The 21,591-nt window shown below is 38.1% G+C and overlaps 3 protein-coding genes across 3 annotated transcripts; all 3 read left to right on the top strand.

Annotated features, from left to right (window-relative positions):
• Positions 1-463: 463 nt before the first annotated feature.
• On the top strand, positions 464-1,802 carry rasd2b (RASD family member 2b). Its single transcript, XM_085356223.1, has 2 exons — positions 464-1,091; positions 1,258-1,802. Exons 1-2 carry the CDS (start codon positions 464-466, stop codon positions 1,800-1,802), a joined length of 1,173 nt encoding a protein of 390 aa, XP_085212349.1.
• Positions 1,803-10,463: 8,661 nt separating this feature from the next.
• On the top strand, positions 10,464-12,375 carry LOC146630962 (GTPase IMAP family member 7-like). The gene is made up of 3 exons (XM_085356222.1): positions 10,464-10,511; positions 10,726-10,838; positions 11,287-12,375. The coding sequence occupies exons 2-3, from the start codon at positions 10,745-10,747 to the stop codon at positions 12,174-12,176; spliced, it is 984 nt and encodes a 327-aa protein (XP_085212348.1). The 5' UTR covers positions 10,464-10,511; positions 10,726-10,744; the 3' UTR covers positions 12,177-12,375.
• A 5,753-nt stretch (positions 12,376-18,128) lies between these two features.
• Positions 18,129-20,160, top strand: LOC146630961 (GTPase IMAP family member 9-like). The gene is made up of 3 exons (XM_085356220.1): positions 18,129-18,166; positions 18,366-18,479; positions 18,924-20,160. Exons 2-3 carry the CDS (start codon positions 18,386-18,388, stop codon positions 19,760-19,762), a joined length of 933 nt encoding a protein of 310 aa, XP_085212346.1. The 5' UTR covers positions 18,129-18,166; positions 18,366-18,385; the 3' UTR covers positions 19,763-20,160.
• The last annotated feature ends 1,431 nt before the right edge of the window (positions 20,161-21,591 follow it).

Here is a 21,591-nt window from a genome sequence, read left to right as displayed (position 1 = left end):
AAATGTAATTAATTAAAATCAAATCACTGCACTGCTCTATTAGCAGCAAACAACACAAATTAGCTGCTAATTAACTCTGTCATATTGTTGCTGCACTTTTTTTTCTTTTCTTTTCTTTTTTCTTTTCTTTTCTTTTCTTTTCTTTTCTTTTCTTTCTCTTTGGTAGTCTCCCATATCATGTAGAAAAGACTAATGCATTAAGTAGGTCGAGTTTTCTCTGCTTGGTTGCACATCCTATTTCATCTTCTTCTTTCTAAACAAGGTGTTCTCTTGGAGAACACAACGAGCGTTCCTGTCAATCAGCATGACGTCATCAAACCACGGGGCTGTGATATCTATATAAAGACAAGTGACATCAGCCGCCCAACCAAACACACGCTTGAGCAGCTCCATAAAACGGCAGATCGTTGATTCTATCTAGCTGCAACAGCGCGGAGTCAGCGTCCGGAACCATCCTAAAAAGATGGAAATGGGTAGCATCTCTACCGGCACATCACCCACCCCCGTCACAGTTTCCCACCAGATCAAACGCTCTACAAGAGAAAACTCTCCGTTTCGTGGTAATATGGAAGGGCAGTGCGCTGGTTCATCAAAAGTTTTACTGGCTTACAAAAACGCATCGCAGCACTTGAATTCGTCTGGAATCAAAGCGGGCTTGGGCATACTTAAAGTCGCTACCTCCCAATGGAAACAGGAAAAAAAGACGCTTTCAGGAGCAGCAGTAAGGCAAATGTCCGCTGCCAACAACAGCCACCCTTGCAAGAGATCCCCACTTGATCAGCTGGCAGCTCTGGTTCTCCATGGTCAAACCCGGCATCGCCAGATTAGTCAGGGGCACCCACAAGATCCTCTTTACTTCACCAAGCCACAGAACTCTAAGCGCATCGTAGTTCTTGGTGCTCCACGGGTCGGAAAGACCTCAATCCTAAGAAGATACATGATAGACGGGTTTGTGGAGGAGTACAAGCCCACTTCCGAGGATTTCCTAAGGAAACTGTTTCGTATCCGTGGGGAGACCTACCAAATTGACATCCTGGATGCATCCCGGGAACGGGACTTCCCAGCCAAGCGGCGGCTGTCTATCCTCACTGGTATGTATTTTCTCGGTTATAATCTCTGTTCTGCTAAAAATAAACAATTAAAAAAATGCCTGTATGTGTTTGTTGAATAAGAATAAAGATTTTGGATGTGAAACTGTATGCGCAATGTGTAAAACTCTGTCTTAAAAAAAACTTGTGTTTTGTTTTTCTTCTATAGGGGACATTTTTCTTCTAGTATTCAGTTTAGATGATCGGAGCTCTTTCGAAGAGGTGTGCGCACTGCGAAAGGAAATTCTGGCTGCTAAATCCAAGCTCATCAGATCCACTGTGCCAGATCATTGCGCACAGCCACAGGTTCCTCTGGTGGTCTGCGCCAACAAGGTGGATCTCCAGGAATCCGAGAGAGAAATAACTAAGGCAGAGGTTCTCCAAGCCCTCGGGGATGACTGCGCCTATTTTGAAACGTCCGCTAAGGAGAGCACTAATCTCGAACAAGTATTCGAGACTTTGGCAAAGCGAGGTGGGCTTCCGACCGAAACTGGCCCGTCGCAACACCGCAAAGTCTCTCTCCGCTCATATCAGGCAATGCGGAGCGGCCGTGTAGCGGGGAGGGGGAAGCAGGTCTCTGATAGAGATGTTCCCTGCGGCACACTGTACCCACTGGCCCGGCGACCGAGTTTTACCACTGACCTTCGTCAGGTTATTGGACCACATACGACAAGGAAGCCCGGCAAAGGACTGGAGAAATGTTATATTCAGTGAGAGACACACAAACTATGAGAAGAAACACAGAGCGAATAACACAGTTCATAAAGCACCGATATTTATTTAAAAATAATAATAATGCCTTATTGTGCGTTTACATGTACTTGAAATGTTTTTGAAATAAAATATTTTTAATATTATAGTGTGTTCTTTTTTTCTTTCTGAGTATGGACAAAGTAGGAGGAGGTTGAGTCAGTACCTTGACTATTTGATTATTGTATGACTATTGCATAACCTATATTCAGAAATCTATTAGATGGCAACTCTTTTTCCTCACCCACGCTTGTTTTCGCTTCCTGTGAGTCTCTGTGTGTGTAATACTGGATTTGTGATTGCCAGCAGTCCACAATCTGAATCCCACACATCCCAAACAACCAGCTTAAAGGTTTCCAGTTGGCATACACTTTCCTCATCCTACATCATACCCTATAAATTATTCCTAATATAAGCCTACCACTCAAGGGCTTCTATGAACTCAACTATTTAGCTTTCACTTGCATGGTTGTTCTTCATTTTTTATATTTTGAAGCTGAAGAAGTCTCCCTTCAAACAACAGGCTTTGAGTCACAGATTCCAAGTGTTGTTTTAAAGAAGCAATACATGACACATTTTGCTAGCTTGATGCCAATAAGAAAGCAACCTTGCAAAGATTTATCTCTGGGTGCTTTATGTGTGCACTCGGAGAAGGCTTTTCACTTCTCATGCCGGAAATATGTGTTTCCATGGGCACTGCTTTTGAGTTTATTGAGCTGCAACTAACAGATGACTCAGGTTTTACATTCAGGTGATCCTAACCTTGCAGGGGTTTATTTTCCTGTGTGCTCATTTGTAACAAGAAAAATAAAATACTGCTTTTCATGTCCATTGATAAAAGCATTAATAACACCCTTCCAACAACATCATGTAAAAATAGTGATTGAAATGTGAACTCTCAAACTTCTTTTAATCTTGATAATCACACTAATGTTCTGTATGCGGTTTTCTCAAAAAAAAAAAAGAAAAAAAAAAAGAAAAAGAAAATTGGGCTCCATTCTAAAATTCGTGTTGTGAGTGTGTGAGTGTGTGAGTCATGATGCCTGAAAGCCTCAGAACAATGTCTGAACCAAAGAGAGACAGACGGTTAGACACATCTGGGAGAAACACATACAGAACAGATAAAGAGAATCAGGATATTATGGGCTAAAATGTTGATTCAGTGGGTTAATGAAATGCATAATCAAGTGACAAAATTTTTTATTGCAATGTATTCAAGCATATTGCGTTCCCCCCATCCACATTTTATTCACAACAGTGCATAGAAAACAGATCAAATGTTTCCAGCTGGTGAATGTTATGGTCTGCAGGTAGGCCAGTTCAGAACCCGGACTCTTCTAATACAAACCCATACTGTTGTAACAGAGGCAGTATGGTTTAGCGGTCTTGCTAAAATATAAATGGCTTTTCCTAAAAAAGATGTCATCTAGATGTGAGCATATGTTGCTCTAAAACCTGCAAATACCTTTCAGCACCTTTCATTCTAGATGTATGAATGACCAATCTTATAGACATTAATGCCCCCCCCCCCATAAATTTAGAGATGGATTTCAAATTTTGATGCATATGACCAGTTTGCCTCATCTTCCACTTTGCCTCAGTCCATTTAAAATTAGCTTTGGCCGTGAGAGACTGCGGCATTCTGAATCAGATTCACATGTTGCTTCTCCTTTTCACAATTAAAGCTTTACCCTGTATTTGTGGATGGCACGTCAAACTGTCTTCACAGATGATGCTGTGACCATACAGCGATTACCATGACAGAATCATGCCTGTTTTTACTACAGTTTTAACCGAGGGAGTGAAGATCACAGGTATCCAACAGTGATTTATGGTCTTGTCCTCAGCGCACAGAGATTTCTCCAGATTCTGAGAATCTATTTCTGAGAATTTGATGACATCATGTATTGTAGATGATTAAATACTGAAAGAAAGATATTAAAAGACTTCACAATGTTACATTAAGGAAATTGTTTCACAATTTATAAACACAAATTGATGAACCACTACTCATCTTTACTTCTGTAAAACTGCCTCTTCAGTCTCCAACCTTTTCTTGACCCTCCCAATTTTTTGTCTAAAATGTCCAAAATGAGCTAATATTTCCAGGCAATAATAAAATGTCTCAGTTTAATCATTTAATATGTTTTACTGTGAGTAAAATGTAGGTTTATGAGACATGCATGTCGTCATTTTCACAGCTTACGAAGCTGCAAGTTAAATTCTTTAACTGCTTGTTGAAAGGTACTACCACCAGAGAATAGTGTATCATTTTCATCACCTATATTTAAAAAAATATATATGTATATTTACAAATGACTGTTTGCTTAAAACCTGACTCCTGTTTTTATTTATTTTTGTTTGTTCTTTTATTTTGCAGTTGTGAGGCTGTGGCTCAGGAGATAAAGCTGGTTGTATTGCACTGAACGGTTGGAGCCCCTGCTTTTCCAACCCACGTGTCAAAGTGTCCTTGGGATGACAGGTAAAAAGCGTAGGATAAAGTGCTGTGTGACTGGGTGGATGCAGGTTGTAGTCTAAACCTGCAGTCCACCTTTCATTTTATTTATTTTGTACAGAGGTAACCATTTACTACCTGAAATTCTCATTATATTTTTCAATGACGTTTCTCTGACTTCTGATCTAAGTAGCCATCATTGCCCCTACACTCCTTTACTGCTAAACTGATAAGTAGTCAATGTAGATTATGTATTATGACTGCAGGACAAGATAATCCAATAGCTCCACGTGTTAATTCACCTGGAGTAGGCCATGGTTATCTATCCACACACACACACACACACACACACACACACACACACACACACACACACACACACACACACACACACACACACAATATACTACACTACAGGAGATGACAACATCAACATCAAGAAGCTAACAAAAAAGTGAATCATCAGTGAAAAAATACATTGATCACAAACTCAACATTACACTATTCAACACACAATTCAAAATATCACTAGTATTTCTGCACAAGGTATATGACAGAAAATACCGTAAGCCTAATGTTTACATAAAATTACATCATATATATATAATAGGGGAAACACTCTTGTCTGTTGTTAGGAGTTGGTAAAATGTATATGCCTTGAAAGACAACCAACATCATGATCAACTCAAATGAAATTACTTTTATGTTCAGAAATTTTAAATCTCAGTTTCTCTGCATATGCTAAACCACATGGGCATTTCAAAGATAGACTGATATACTGATAATAAAAATCTTATCTTTTACTTTTGCAAGAATATCTTTGAGAGCATGTAACACCAGTGAATCAGTGAAATAAACATTTTGTGAAAAGAAATACATTATATAGAAATCTTTAAAATAATCTTTCATTAACATTGATTGATTGCTTCTAATGTCAGGTTGTGTTTTTGCAGTGAAGCAGTCACGTGCTGTGAACTTCATATTGCAAGAAACTCTGGCAATTTCCACTCCTGCTTGGGTCCCAGTGACTTTACTGCACGTGGAGTGATACTTTTTTGTTGTTGTATAGCCATCATTACACACATAAAGACATGCACACACACAAACACTTATCTGAACAGATGCTCCTGTCCCTACACGTGAGGAGCATTGACATATGTTCCTGTTGTTCTCTCTGTTCTCTGACACACACATAGACATACAAATGGGCACACACACACATAAGTTAACTGCTTGCTTAAGTGCATGGACTGCTGAAACGTGATGCTGTTTTTCTACTCAGCCTTGTCCTCCACATTTCTTATTCTACTCAGGGCAGCTCACAATCACAAGTCCCCATTTCTACAATGTGGATCCATTTTGTTATTCTCACATTTTTACATTCCCCCCAAAAAGCTTTACAGGAAATGTATTATTATTGTGTGAATTATTTTAGGGTCTACCTTGCAATATAAACTGCCTTGATGTGACCGTTGTGTTGATTTGGTGCTGTATAAATAAAATTGAATTGAACTGAAATTGAAAAAACAGAACTGAATGTAACTCAGTAAAGGAGAGGTGTTGTTTTATTAGCATAGAGCCAATTTAAGGTTAATTTAAAACTGGAAGTGAGAAGCTTTGAGTTAGTAGCTCATGGGGAAAATGGGCTGATACTCCTTTTTGTTCAGCTTCGCAGCACAACATATAAATGTATTTTTAATCATCTTTTTCTTTCACTGATGTTTTAAGATGTTTTGCTGAGCGCTTCAACACCTAAACCCTGAATAGGAATAGAAAATATGCAGGCTGCAAAGCCCATCTATGCTTTTGTAGCTTACATATATATTGGTGTAATGTATGATTTCTGCTCTCCTTAGAATAGAATAGAATAGAATAGAATAGAATAGAATAGTCCTTTATTGTATTTTACATTTACAACGAGCTATATAGGTTCGGACCTTAAGAACCACTATTATCAGACATGAGGTGGAAATGTAAGGCTGTCTACACCTTATGCATGGGGGACTGTGTTTGTCAACAGTCTAATCAGCTGTTAATTCACAGCAGCTAAAGCAACATCATGTCATGGAGATAAGGATGGAAACAGCCTGGCAGCTTGTCACGCAATTACATGGAAGAGAAACATAATGTTAACACTGAAACAAGCGAAAACATTCACACAGACACTCATTGCCTCTCTTCTCTGTTCAGTTCTTCTGGTTTAGCTTCTCAGATTATTGTGCTCTGAAAGTTATTCAGCAGCTGTTGCCAACAAAATCTCTCTCTTGGTCTTTCAGGACACACACACACACACACACACACACACACACACACACACACACACACACACACACACACACACACACACACACACACAGATGTAATAATGTAGAACAATAAAAAAAAATCTGGATGGGGGATCTCCACCCCCATGCTTTGTCTCCAATTCAGTTTTCAAATGACACCTAGACCCCTGGTACTATATATGTTGCAATGCTTTCTAATGCTCACTAGAGGGAGGCCTGTGCACATAGTTGCATTCTTTTTTTAAAGGTCAATTTTTAATGGAATCAAAATCAGGAGAAATACCTAGCTTTTTAACCAGCCAAGAACACACAGATGAGCTACCTTTTGTTATGTTTTATAACAAGGGGCCAAAATACATTTTCAATGGTCCAGAGAGAAAGTAATGAAAGAAGACTGCAAAGAAAAGTGCTGCATGACAATAGACTACAAGAGATCAGAAGAAAATTGAAGATGAGATCACAAAGGCTGATGATGATCAGAAGAAGAAGAGATGTAGTTGGTGTAAAAAACACGTGACATGTAGTGAGTTTAAAGTGACATCTGCTTAAACCTGAAGTGTCTCACTGTAATCCATGCAATTTTTAGATAGTTTAAGCTCATAAGATTTTTGTGCATGGACTTGGTCGATACCCAACATCATTGTTCTGTTCTGTGGATGAGAGACGATGAGAAAAGAAAGTCCAAGGGTGCATTTAACCTTCAGATTGTTGCATCCATCTCCATGAAGAATTGTTTGGAGAGTTCCGGTAAAGACAAAATGGGAGCTGAGAGAAGCAGTGTTTGAGATTATCATAGGCATCTTGTGCCATGGTGGTGCACTGGAACTGAAACCAGGGTGAGATAAGTTGGGTTAGGAGCAAGCAATTCTACTGAAGTCACAGATAAATCTGTGTTAAAAGATAATAAAGCCAAGGAACCATTACAAGTGTTTGCGGTTTTCTGGAATAGGTCAGTTCATTACTGCTTGTACTTAAGACTAGTTGGAACGGAAATGTCCCTTTTCGCCAAGAAAGGAGACCTTCTCTGCATGAAACTCACATTCATCAACCTTCACGAGCAGCTTGTTCTCTAGTAATCTTTGCAAAACCAACCTTACATGATCTTCATGATGACTAAGGAACTGGGGGAGGATCAGGATGTCATCCAGATACACGACCACAAAATGATTTCTGAAATCTCGCAGGAATTTGTTACCAGGAGCTGAAAAACAGCGGGTGCATTAGTTAGTCCAAAGGGCATTACCAGATACTCAAAGTGTCCAAGGTGAGGGTTGAAGGCTATCTTTCACTCGTCCCCCTCTCTAATCCTTACCAGGTGGTAGGCATTGCAGAGATCCAATTTGCTGAAAATGGTTGCGCCCTGTAACGACTTTCAAGCATAGGAAAGACGTGGCAAAGGGTACTTATTTTTCAGAGTAAACATGTTTAATCCTTAAAAATCTATGCAGTGCTGAAGGGACTTAACTTTCTTTTCCACAAAGAAAAAAACAGCACAGAGATGAGAGGAAGATGGCTAAAAGAAACCTTCGGCCAGAGAGTCTGTTATGTATTTTTTCATCATCTCACGTTTGGGCTTTGACAAACTCTACAGCTTACATGTGGGAAGTGGTGCGCTGGGTAACAGGTCAATAGCACAGTCATAGGGTCGGTGTGGAAGGAAAAACAAGACAAGATCCTTATGAAAAACTTCTGCTAAATCCTGGTACACAGGGGGCTCGGATGAGACATTAGGTGGGTGGTGCGTACAGTGAAGGTACAGGAAGGTAAGTTGGGGGCCGCGGATCGTAAACAGTTTTCATGACAAAACCAACTTCACCCTGGCACACAATTCTTTTACCAATCGAGGTATAGGGTGTGAGTTTGTAGCCGGGGTGACGGAGTATAACTGGAGTAATTGGGGCTTAAACACAAATCATATTTTTTCAGTGTGTTTCGTGAGAGTGCGAGTGAGACTGGTTTGAGCTTTGTGTGTGATATCCGCGATTGTGTCGGGGTTTAATAAAAGAAGTTTTACTCAGAACTATAATCAATAAGTAGTTGGAGGGTGAAGGGAATCAAGTGTAGAGGGGATCAGTTTAGAGAGGATCTTTTTCATTTCCTGTAAGTATCCCCACCGTTACTGACGAGCAGTCTCTTTTGGCCACATGGGGCAAGCGTTAATAAAATGGCCCAGGGGCACAGTACAAGCACTCACCCACAGCCAACCTCTTTCTTTGTTTGATGAGGGAGACACAGGTGCATCTGATCTGCATGGGCAAAGTTCTGTCCTCCCACATTCCACTTTCCCGGTTGGCCACCTTGGAAAAGAAGAAGAGCCCAGGGATTTCTGGCAAAGAGTGTTTTGCTTTCTTAGATTTTCTTGTACATTATATTATATATAAGAATATATATGAATTATTGTGTCTAAAAGTTGTTATTTCCCTATTATCTTTTTGTAAATCCTGCAGAAAGAAAATAAGACCAGCTGTTATGTTTAAAAGCAACTTGTAGATACTCACCAACCAGCTTGTCACATCCATAGGAGTCAGGGTAAAAAAGGTCAACCTATTTTTTCTTTAAATTATTGTTTTATTAAATTTAATAAGCAAAATGATTTTGTTTTAATGAATTTCTGATGTTTTCTGGATAAATCACACATACAAACACACTAAAACAGTGTTCACTTAAACATTATTATTATTCTCATCACTGGCTGGCTTCTTCATTACTTAGGCTGCTCAGCTGGTGATTCCTCATTGGTTATTGTTTTCAGTGTACCAGTGGATGTGTTCTTCCTTTTATAAAAGAATCTGTTGACCTAACAACTTATTGCATGGCCGAGAAAGTACTTGCACAGGTTAAATATTTTACCAGAAAATGTATTTTATTGATACTTTTCGTATCTTGTCTTGTCTTTGAGAGTTGGCTGAAATGACAGCAGCACAAACATTTATCCAAGCATGCATTTTACTTGTCCTACTCACACTCTGTGGACACACTGCTCACTGTCAAAATAAATACAAAGGTAAGTGGCACAGAAACTTGTGCAACTGGTTTGTCATGAATACTTGATCATGAAAAGACATTAAAAATAGCTTAGTGTTGTACTTTTCCTCGTTCATCCAGCAAATCTGTTTTCCGGAGTCAGGCTAATGGTTCTGAATTTGAAATCATACTTGTATGTAATTTTAAACTTTTTTCCTGTAGTTATAGAACCATGTTTGTAGCATGACTTCACTGAATTCAAGGAACTGGTGTTGGATTTTAATGTGACCTAGTTTTCAAAAAAAAAAAGTTGAACGTTGTTTCTTAAGGTTGAAACAAGTTTAAATGTTCAAAAAAGATCTAAGAATAAATTAAGAAAAAGTTTTCAGTAATCACTACTTGAATTACTAGTGTGTTAATATTCAAATAAAATAAAAATGCGGGTGTTTTCTCTGTTGGTGCAGGGGTTTATTTGATTCAACAGTTTCTCTGTGTATAATTGTGCAAAAAATAAAATCATTGTTTAAATAAAAAAGGCTGATTTTCATTTTACTTCTAATGACTTCTTGTTCTAATATAATTTATATATTTACTTACCTACTGAATGCTTGCCTATTTTGTTGGTGTTCTATAGTCACTATCAATTATGTGAGACAAACTAGGTTATAAAAGGGTATTTGTGAAAAAAAAAATATAATTACCCACAAACCTTTTTTTTATTTCATATGCAAAACTATTTTTGTTTCAATGCTTTCATTTTCTGGAGAAAGCAGACCTACCGTAACACATTTTTCACTTGAACATGATGCTGTTCCTCTTGTCACCACTGGCTGGTGCTGTTCAGCCGACCATTCCGCATTGGTTTAAGTATTGTTTTCCTTGGAAATGCAAAGTGGGCGTGTCCTGTCTGCTTTGAAAGATTGTAGTGATCCAGCAGTTTACTGTACACAAGAGAAAGTCCTTGCACAGGTACGTTCAAAATAGAACCTTTAAATATTTCAATAGAAGACGGATTTTATTGATAGTTTCTGTAAAAAGTCTACAGTGCTTAATTGTATAAACAACCAATTTGGGGCATGATTTATTCAACATATATTTTCAGTGTAGTTCAACATTTACTTGTGATCTGATTAGAAACATTTTCCTTGAATGATTTCCCTTTTTTTTTCTTTTCTATGTAAAGTTTTTGAGAGTTTACTAAAATGTTGGCAGCAAAAGCCTGGATCCAAGGATGCATCCTGCTGGTGTTACTGACATTATGTGGACAAACTGCTCACTGCCAAAATCAATACAAAGGTAAGCTGAATAAGAACTTGTACAGCCGGTTTGTCATGAATAGGCTACATAAACATAACAAGTGTTCACCTGTGTTGTAGTATAAATGACTTAATTTAAAGAAGATTTCTTTATAATATATTTCATTGTGTTCATTTAAATATATTTTTAATCAACGCATATGAATAACTAACCTAGTGCCGGACTTTGCCTTGTTCAGACAACATATCTGTTTTTGGAGTCGGGTTTTTTTTCAGTGAACATCTACAATACCTTTATTTAAGTGGTCACCAGCATATAAAAGCTGCAAGTATGCGACTACAGAATCACTAGTCTCAGTGAAACTACCTGGAAAGCTTCAACTGTATCAGAGACTTTTCTCACTTTACCTTAAGACAAGTTTTTAAAAAGTCACGTCAGTCATGCACACTCCTTCAAATATTTCAGATGTTACCATTATTTTCCACAGACTCTACAAATCATGAAGAACTGAGAATCATCCTGGTTGGTAAAACAGGATCAGGAAAGAGTGCATCTGGAAACACCATTCTGGGGGATTCAACTGCTTTCAAAGAGGGCATGTCACCTGAGTCTGTTACTGACGGCTGTCTCAGAAAAGAGGTAGAAAAAGGTGGAAGAAAAATTGTTGTGATTGACACTCCAGGGCTGTTTGACACAAGCAAAACACAAGATGAAGTGAAAGCAAATATTGAGGAGTGCATTGAACAGTCAGTTCCTGGACCGCATGCTTTCCTTTTAGTCATCAGCCTGAAGTCAAGGTTCACACAAGAGGAACAGGATGCTGTGAAGTGGATTGAAGAAAACTTTGGTTCCGAAGCTTCCCTATACATCATAGTTCTGTTTACACATGGTGACCTGCTGCAGGATAAATCAGTGAAAGACTATTATAAAGAAAGCATACATCTTAGAACACTGATAAACAAGTGTGGAGGAAGGTACCATTCACTCATCAATAATCAGAAAGAAAGCAGAAAACAGGTCAAAAATCTTCTAGATAAAATAGAGGAAATGGTGGAATTGAATGGAGGAAGTCACTACACCAATGATATGTATGAGACAGCCCAGAAGAGGCTTGAAGAAAGGGAAAAGAGGAGGAGAGAGGAAGAGCAAAGAAAAAAGGAAGAGGAAGAGGAAAAGCAAAGAAAAAGGGAAGAGAAAAAGCAAAGAAAAAGGGAAGAAAAGGAGAGGATCAAATTAAAAGAGTGGTGTAAAATGCTTGGTATCGCTTCCATGGGATTATTTGGTGCAGGAGCATACTTTTCATCATCTGTTCTCATGGGAATAGGGGGAGCACTTGGATATTCTCAGTTAAATTGCACAATGGAAATGTTTACTTAAGTATATGAGGTAGGACCACTAAACCTACACCAATCCTCCAGCAAAGAAAAAACAAAGAAAAAAATAAGTCATGCATCCAGTGATGGTTGTACTTTTTATTATATAATACTGTGGTGCGATTTCTGACCAATCACTTGACAGGGTTTTCTGTTACATAACACTGACTACTTAAAAAAACAAATACTTTGTAGTCTGTTCATATAGCATATTTATTTTACTCTACTGAGTCATTTATATGATCCTTAGTATGACTCAACTTCTATCATCTTCTGTCATATAGACAGAGGAAATTGAAAATTAAAAAAAAGATCCAGGAGTGAGTTTAGAAATAGTTTTCAGCAATCACTACTTGAACTACTACTTTGTTAATTTTAAAATAAGATGAAAATGTGCATGCTTTCTCTGTTAGGGGCAGGGGTTTGTTTATTCAAAGGTTTCTCAGTGTATAATTTTGCAACAATAAAATAAATGTTTAAATTATAATGGCTGGTTTTCATTTTCATACTTAGCCTCCTCAGTCAGTCATTCCTCTTGGTTTAAGTAGTGTTTGTCAGTGAAATTAATGTGTGTCGTGAAAGAAGCTGCTGACCTAACAGCTACTGCACACCTGAGGAAGCACTTGGACGGGTACTTTCCAAATAAAACATTTAAATATTTTGATAGACGATTCCTGCACTGCAACGGAATTCAACAGTTGATTCAAAACTGATGAAGCTACCGCTGATACAAACCTATCACCTTCCTGCTGCTGCTGCTTCATATTAAAAGCTTCACAGCGCCAAACAAGCTGGAGGCTTTTTTGTGAAGTGCGGACAGAACTCGTTAGGAACTTTTGCAAACGTGGTGGAAATTAACGGAGGTATGTGGCAAACTGCCGAAACACTTGTTTTATAACGTCTCTACACCATTGAGTTAAAAGTGCCTGGTGTTATGTTTGTAAGGCTCCTGGCTGTGTTGCACAGCTCTTAGAAATAGTTGTACGTCGTCTTTAGTGGTAACACTGAGCTGAGCACTTCAACACCTAAACCCTGAATAGGAATAAAAAATATGCAGGCTGCAAAGCCCATCTATGCTTTTGTAGCTCACATATATATTTGTGTAATTTAGTTGTTAAAGGTACTTTCTCTTATAGTATGATTTCTGCTCTCCTTAGAATAGAATAGAATAGAATAGAATAGAATAGAATAGAATAGTCCTTTATTGTATTTTACATTTACAACGAACTATATAGGTTCGGACCTTAAGAACCACTATTATCAGACATGAGGTGGAAATGTAAGGCTGTCTACACCTTATGCATGGGGGACTGTGTTTATCAACAGTCTAATCAGCTGTTAATTCACAGCAGCTAAAGCAAGATCATGTCATAGAGATAAGGATGGAGACAGTTGGCAGCTTGTCACGCAATTACATGGAAGAGAAACATAATGTTAACACTGAAACAAGCGAAAACATTCACACAGACACTCATTGCCTCTCTTCTCTGTTCAGTTCTTCTGGTTTAGCTTCTCAGATTTTTGTGCTCTGAAAGTTATTCAGCAGCTGTTGCCAACAAAATCTCTCTCCCTCACTCTCTTGGTCTTTCAGGACACACACACACACACACACACACACACACACACACACACACACACACACACACACACACACACACACACACAGATGTAATAATGTAGAACAATAAAAAAAAATCTGGATGGGGGATCTCCACCCCCATGCTTTGTCTCCAATTCAGTTTTCAAATGACACCTAGACCCCTGGTACTATATATGTTGCAATGCTTTCTAATGCTCACTAGAGGGAGGCCTGTGCACATAGTTGCATTCTTTTTTAAGATAAGATAAGATAAGATAAGATAAGATAAGATAACTCTTTATTGTCATTGCACAGTCATACATAGTACAGTAGTACAATGAAATTGGAAAAACTGTCCTACGTCGGCACTACATATAACACAACACGACACGATATGACACATCACAACGTAACAAACAACACAACAGTATATTAACTTAGTATAAAAAAGAAGAATAAGTGTATGTGTATTGCACACTGTTATTATTGCACATTAATTATTATTGCACCTTGTTATAAATATAAATATTTAAAGGTCAATTTTTAATGGAATCAAAATCAGGAGAAATACCTAGCTTTTTAACCAGCCAAGAACACACAGATGAGCTACCTTTTGTTATGTTTTATAACAAGAGGCCAAAATACATTTCCAATGGTCCAGAGAGAAAGTAATGAAAGAAGACTGCAAAGAAAAGTGCTGCATGACAATAGACTACAAGAGATCAGAAGAAAATTGAAGATGAGATCACAAAGGCTGATGATGATCAGAAGAAGAAGAGATGTAGTTGGTGTAAAAAAAACATGTGACATGTAGTGAGTTTAATGTGACATCTGCTTAAACCTGAAGTGTCTCACTGTAATCCATGCAATTTTTAGATAGTTTAAGCTCATAAGATTTTTGTGCATGGACTTGGTCGATACCCAACATCATTGTTCTGTTCTGTGGATGAGAGACGATGAGAAAAGAAAGTCCAAGGGTGCATTTAACCTTCGTTGCATCCATCTCCATGAAGAATTGTTTGGAGAGTTCCGGTAAAGACAAAATGGGAGCTGAGAGAAGCGGTGTTTGAGATTATCATAGGCATCTTGTGCCATGGTGGTGCACTGGAACTGAAACCAGGTGAGATAAGTTGGGTTAGGAGCAAGAAATTCTACTGAAGTCACAGATAAATCTGTGTTAAAAGATAACAAAGCCAAGGAACCATTACAAGTGTTTGCAGTTTTCTGGAATAGGCCAGTTCATTACTGCTTGTACTTAAGACTAGTTGGAATGGAAATGTCCCTTTTCGCCAAGAAAGGAGACCTTCTCTGCATGAAACTCACATCCATCAACCTTCACGAGCAGCTTGTTCTCTAGTAATCTTTGCAAAACCAACCTTACATGATCTTCATGATGACTAAGGAACTGGGGGAGGATCAGGATGTCATCCAGATACACAACCACAAAATGATTTCTGAAATCTCGCAGGACTTTGTTACCAGGACCTGAAAAACAGCGGGTGCATTAGTTAGTCCAAAGGGCATTACCAGATACTCAAAGTGTCCAAGGTGAGGGTTGAAGGCTATCTTTCACTCGTCCCCCTCTCTAATCCTTACCAGGTGGTAGGCATTGCAGAGATCCAATTTGCTGAAAATGGTTGCGCCCTGTAACGACTCTCAAGCATAGGAAAGATGTGGCAAAGGGTACTTATTTCATGTAATCATGTTTAATCCTCAAAAATCTATGCAGTGCTGAAGGGACTTATCTTTCTTTTCCACAAAGAAAAAAACAGCACAGAGATGAGAGGAAGATGGCTAAAAGAAACCTTCAGCCAGAGAGTCTGTTATGTATTTTTTCATCATCTCACGTTTGGGCTTTGACAAACTCTACAGCTTACATGTGGGAAGTGGTGCGCTGGGTAACAGGTCAATAGCACAGTCATAGGGTCGGTGTGGAAGGAAAGACAAGACAAGATCCTTATGAAAAACTTCTGCTAAATCCTGGTACACAGGGGGCGTGGATGAGACATTAGGTGGGTGGTGCTTGTACAGTGAAGGTACAGGAAGGTAAGTTGGGGGCCGCGGATCGTAAACAGTTTTCATGACAAAACCAACTTCACCCTGGCACACAATTCTTTTACCAATCGAGGTATAGGGTGTGAGTTTGTAGCCGGGGTGACGGAGTATAACTGGAGTAATTGGGGCTTAAACACAAATCATATTTTTTCAGTGTGTTTCGTGAGAGTGCGAGTGAGACTGGTTTGAGCTTTGTGTGTGATATCCGCGATTGTGCCGGGGTTTAATAAAAGAAGTTTTACTCAGAACTATAATCAATAAGTAGTTGGAGGGTGAAGGGAATCAAGTGTAGAGGGGATCAGTTTAGAGAGGATCTTTTTCATTTCCTGTCAGTATCTCCACCGTTACTGACGAGCAGTCTCTTTTGGCCACATGGGGCAAGTGTTAATAAAATGGCCCAGGGGCACAGTACAAGCACTCACCCACAGCCAACCTCTTTCTTTGTTTGATGAGGGAGACACAGGTGCATCTGATCTGCATGGGCTGAGTTCTGTCCTCCTACATTCCACTTTCCCAGTTTGCCGCCTTGGAAAAAAAAGAAGAGCCCAGGGCATTCTGGGAAAGAGAGTTTTGCTTTCTCAGATTTTCTTGTACATTATATTATATATAAGAATATATGTGAATTATTGTGTCTAAAAGTTGTTATTTCCCTATTATCTTTTTGTAAATCCTGCAGAAAGAAAATAAGACCAGCTGTTATGTTTAAAAGCAACTTGTAGATACTCACCAACCAGCTTGTCACATCCATAGGAGTCAGGGTAAAAAAGGTCAACCTATTTTTTCTTTAAATTATTGTTTTATTAAATTTACTAAGCAAAATGATTTTGTTTTAATGAATTTCTGATGTTTTCTGGATAAATCACACATACAAACACACTAAAACAGTGTTCACTTAAACATTATTATTATTCTCATCACTGGCTGGCTTCTTCATTACTTAGGCTGCTCAGCTGGTGATTCCTCATTGGTTATTGTTTTCAGAGTAACAGTGGATGTGTTCTGCCTTTTAGAAAAGAATCTGTTGACCTAACAACTTATTGCATGCCCGAGAAAGTACTTGCACAGGTTCAATATTTTACCTGAAAATGTATTTTATTGATACTTTTCATATCTTTTCTTGTCTTTGAGAGTTTGCTGAAATGACAGCAGCACAAACATTTATCCAAGCATGCATTTTACTTGTCCTACTCACACTCTGTGGACACACTGCTCACTGTCAAAATAAATACAAAGGTAAGTGGCACAGAAACTTGTGCAACTGGTTTGTCATGAATACTTGAACATGAAAAGACATTAAAAATAGCTTAGTGTTGTACTTTTCCTCGTTCATCCAGCAAATCTGTTTTCCGGAGTCAGGCTAATGGTTCTGAATTTGAAATCATACTTGTATGTAATTTTAAACTTTTTTCCTGTAGTTGTAGAACCATGTTTGTAGCATGACTTCACTGAATTCGAGGAACTGATGTTGGATTTTAATGTGACCTAGTTTTCAAAAAAAAAAAGTTGAACGTTTTCTTTTCTTTCGTATTCTTCACACGTGGTTGCAGTGCTTTACTGACAGAAAGTGTAGTTGGTTTGTTTGAAAGAACTAACTGTGGAAACTGTTGACCAAGTGTGAAATAAATAAATAAATGAAATGAAACGTTGTTTCTTAAGGTTGAAACAAGTTTAAACGTTCAAAAAAGATCTAAGAATAAATTAAGAAAAAGTTTTCAGTAATCACTACTTGAATTACTAGTGTGTTAATATTCAAATAAAATAAAAATGCGGGTGTTTTCTCTGTTGGTGCAGGGGTTTATTTGATTCAACAGTTTCTCTGTATACTTGTGGAAAAAATAAAATCATTGTTTAAATAAAAAAGGCTGATTTTCATTTTATTTCTGATGACTTCTTGTTCTAATATAATTTATATATTTACTTACCTACTGAATGCTTGCCTATTTTGCTGGTGTTCTATAGTCACTATCAATTATGTGAGACAAACTAGGTTATAAAAGGGTATTTGTGAAAAAAAAATGTAATTACCCACAAACCTGCTCTTCACATCTGTATTAATCAAGTTATAGAGGTCAACGTATTTTTTTCTTTAAATGACTGTATAATTTTTTTATTTCATATGCAAAACTATTTTTGTTTCAATGCATTCATTTTCTGGAGAAAGCAGACCTACCGTCACACATTTTTCACTTGAACATGATGCTGTTCATCTTGTCATCACTGGCTGGTGCTGTTCAGCCGACCATTCCGCATTGGTTTAAGTATTGTTTTCCTTGGAAATGCAAAGTGGGCGTGTCCTGTCTGCTTTGAAAGATTCTAGTGACCCAGCAGTTTACTGTACACAAGAGAAAGTCCTTGCACAGGTACGTTCAAAATAGAACCTTTAAATCTTTCGATAGAAGACGAATTTTATTGATAGAGTTTCTATAAAAAGTCTACATGCCCCCAATTTGGGGCATGATTTATTCAACATATATTCTCAGTGTAGTTCAATATTTACTTGCGATCTGATTAGAAAGACTTTCCTTTAATGCTTTTTCCTTTTTTCGTTTCTATGTAAAGTTTTTTGCTAGTTTACTAAAATGTTGGCAGCAAAAGCCTGGATCCAAGGATGCATCCTGCTGATGTTACTGACATTATGTGGACAAACTGCTGACTGCCAAAGTCAATACAGAGGTAAGCAGAATAAGAACTTGTACAGCCGGTTTGTCATGAATACATAAACATAACAAGTGTTCACCTATGCTGTAGTATAAATGACTTAATTTGAAGAAGATTTGTTTCTAATATATTTCATCGTGTCTATTTAAATATATTTTTAATCAACACATATGAACAACTAACCTAGTGTTGGACTTTGCCTTGTTCATCCAACATATCTGTTTTTGGAGTCGGGTTTTTTTTTCAGTGAACATCTACAACAACTTTAATTTAAGTGGTCACCAGCATATAAAAGCTGCAAGTATGAGACTACAGTGTCAGTGAAACTACCTGAAAATTCACCTGCTTCAGCTGTATCGGAACCTTTTCTCACTTTACCCTAAAACATGGTTTTAAAAAGTCATGTTAGTCATGCACACTCCTTCAAATAATTCAAATGTTATCATTAATTTTCCACAGGCTCTGCAAATCATGAAGAACTGAGAATCATCCTGGTTGGTAAAACAGGATCAGGAAAGAGTGCATCTGGAAACACCATTCTGGGGGATTCAACTGCTTTCAAAGAGGACATTTCACCTGAGTCTGTTACTGACGGCTGTCTCAGAAAAGAGGTAGACAAAAGTGGAAGAAAAATTGTTGTGATTGACACTCCAGGGCTGTTTGACACAAGCAAAACACAAGATGAAGTGAAAGCAAAAATTGAGGAGTGCATTGAACAGTCAGTTCCTGGACCGCATGCTTTCCTTTTAGTCATCAGCCTGAAGTCAAGGTTCACACAAGAGGAACAGGATGCTGTCACGTGGATTGAAGAAAACTTTGGTTCAGATGCTTCCATATACACCATAGTTCTGTTTACACATGGTGACCTGCTGCAGGATAAATCAGTGAAAGACTATGTAAAAGAAAGTAAACATCTACAAAGACTGATAAACCATTGTGGAGGAAGGTATCATTCACTCATCAATAATCAGAAAGAAAGCAGAAAACAGGTCAAAAATCTTCTAGATAAAATAGAGCAAATGGTGGAATTGAATGGAGGAAGTCACTACACCAATGAGATGTATGAGGCAGCCCAGAAGAGGCTTGAAGAAAAAAGGGAAAAGAGTAGGAGAGAGGAAGAGCAAAGAAAAAGGGAAGAAGAGGAGAGGATCAAATTACACGAGTGGTGTAAAATGCTTGGTATCGCTTCCGTGGGATTATTGGGTGCAGGAGCATACTTTTCATCATATGCTCTCATGGCAATAGGGGGAGCACTTGGATATTCTCAGTTAAATTGCACAATGGGAATGTTTACTTAAGTGTGAGAGATAGGACCACTAAACCTACACCACTCCTCCAGCAAAGAAAAAAATAAGTCATGCATCCAGTGATGGTTGTACTTTTTATTATATAATACTGTGGTGCGATTTCTGACCAATCACTTGACAGGGTTTTCTGTTACATAACACTGACTACTTAAAAAAACAAATACTTTGTAGTCTGTTCATATAGCATATTTATTTTACTCTACTGAGTCATTTATATGATCCTCAGTATGACTCAACTTCTATCATCCTCTGTCATATAGACAGAGGAACTTGGAAATAAAAAAAAAGATCCAGGAGTGAGTTTAGAAATAGTTTTCAGCAATCACTACTTGAACTACTACTTTGTTAATTTTAAAATAAGATGAAAATGTGCATGCTTTCTCTGTTAGGGGCAGGGGTTTGTTTATTCAAAGGTTTCTCAGTGTATAATTTTGCAACAATAAAATAAATGTTTAAATTATAATGGCTGGTTTTCATTTTCATACTTAGCCTCCTCAGTCAGTCATTCCTCTTGGTTTAAGTAGTGTTTTTCAGTGAAATTAATGTGTTTCGTGAAAGAAGCTGCTGACCTAACAGCTACTGCACACCAGAGGAAGCACTTGGACGGGTACTTTCAAAATAAAACATTTAAATATTTTTGATAGATGAACGATTCCTGCACTGCAACGGAATTCAACAGTTGATTCAAAACTGGTGAAGCTACCGCTGATACAAACCTATCACCTTCCTGCTGCTGCTGCTTCATATTAAAAGCTTCACAGCGCCAAACAAGCTGGAGGCTTTTTTGTGAAGTGCGGACAGAACTCGTTAGGAACTTTTGCAAACGTGGTGCAAATTAACAGAGGTATGTGGCAACCTGCCGAAACACTTGTTTTATAACGTCTCTTCACCATTAGTGAGTTAAAAGTGTCTGGTGTTATGTTCGTAAGGCTCCTGGCTGTGTTGCACAGCTCTTAGAAATAGATGTACGTCGTCTTTAGTGGTAACACCGTTAACCTTGGCGTAGCATTTAGTCCGGATCACTTAGCTCTACTTAGTTCATCAGCTTGTGTGCCCTGTGCACAATCTCCATTAGGGGAGGAACAAGGTGTTTAATGTTTTGTCAACTGATAGCAGTAATAGTATTTGTAGAATATCAATTGAACAACAGTTCAGACTGCCAGCTTTGTACATTGGGCGATTGGTGCACGCGCATTTAAAGTTCTGTAAGTGAGCGAAGGGGGCGTTACTTGTTTTTTTCAAACATTTATCCGATCCGTGAAGCTCACCTTAATAAATTTTGCGTAAATAGTCACTATTAATTTAGGTTCGGAGGGAAGCATTTGTTGAATAATTTTACGTATTGTGAAATTGCTTCATATTTGTGTATGTAGATAAAATAGAGGAAAATGGTGGAATTGAATGGAGGAAGTCACTACACCAATGAGATGTATGAGACAGCCCAGAAGAGGCTTGAAGAAGAAAGGGAAACGAGGAGGAGGGAGGAAGAGCAAAGAAAAAGGGAAGAAGAGGAGAGGATCAAATTAAACGAGTGGTGTAAAATGATATTATATACATCTGCAGCACTTTTGGGTGCAGGGCTGTTTTATACCTCACCTTTTCTCATGGCAGTAGCTTCAGGACTTGGCTTTAATTGCATAATAAGTATGCTTACTTGGGCCTTACACCTTTACAAAACAAAAAGGCCAATATATAATGGCTAACACACTGGGCATCAAATCTTTGTCATTTGGAATTAGGTGGTTTTAAATTGCGTTTCAATTCACTTTATATTTACTTTATGTTGCATTCATTTCTAATCTAATGTGACTGTTTTTTAA

Source organism: Diplotaxodon limnothrissa, linkage group LG6 (assembly GCF_057381915.1).
Source record: "Diplotaxodon limnothrissa isolate DT_005_m linkage group LG6, D_limnothrissa_male_GT1.1, whole genome shotgun sequence".
In the NCBI taxonomy this organism is placed as follows: Eukaryota; Metazoa; Chordata; class Actinopteri; order Cichliformes; family Cichlidae; genus Diplotaxodon; species Diplotaxodon limnothrissa.
Note: the sequence above shows the minus strand (reverse complement) of the source record. Positions and strands in the feature narration are given on the sequence as shown.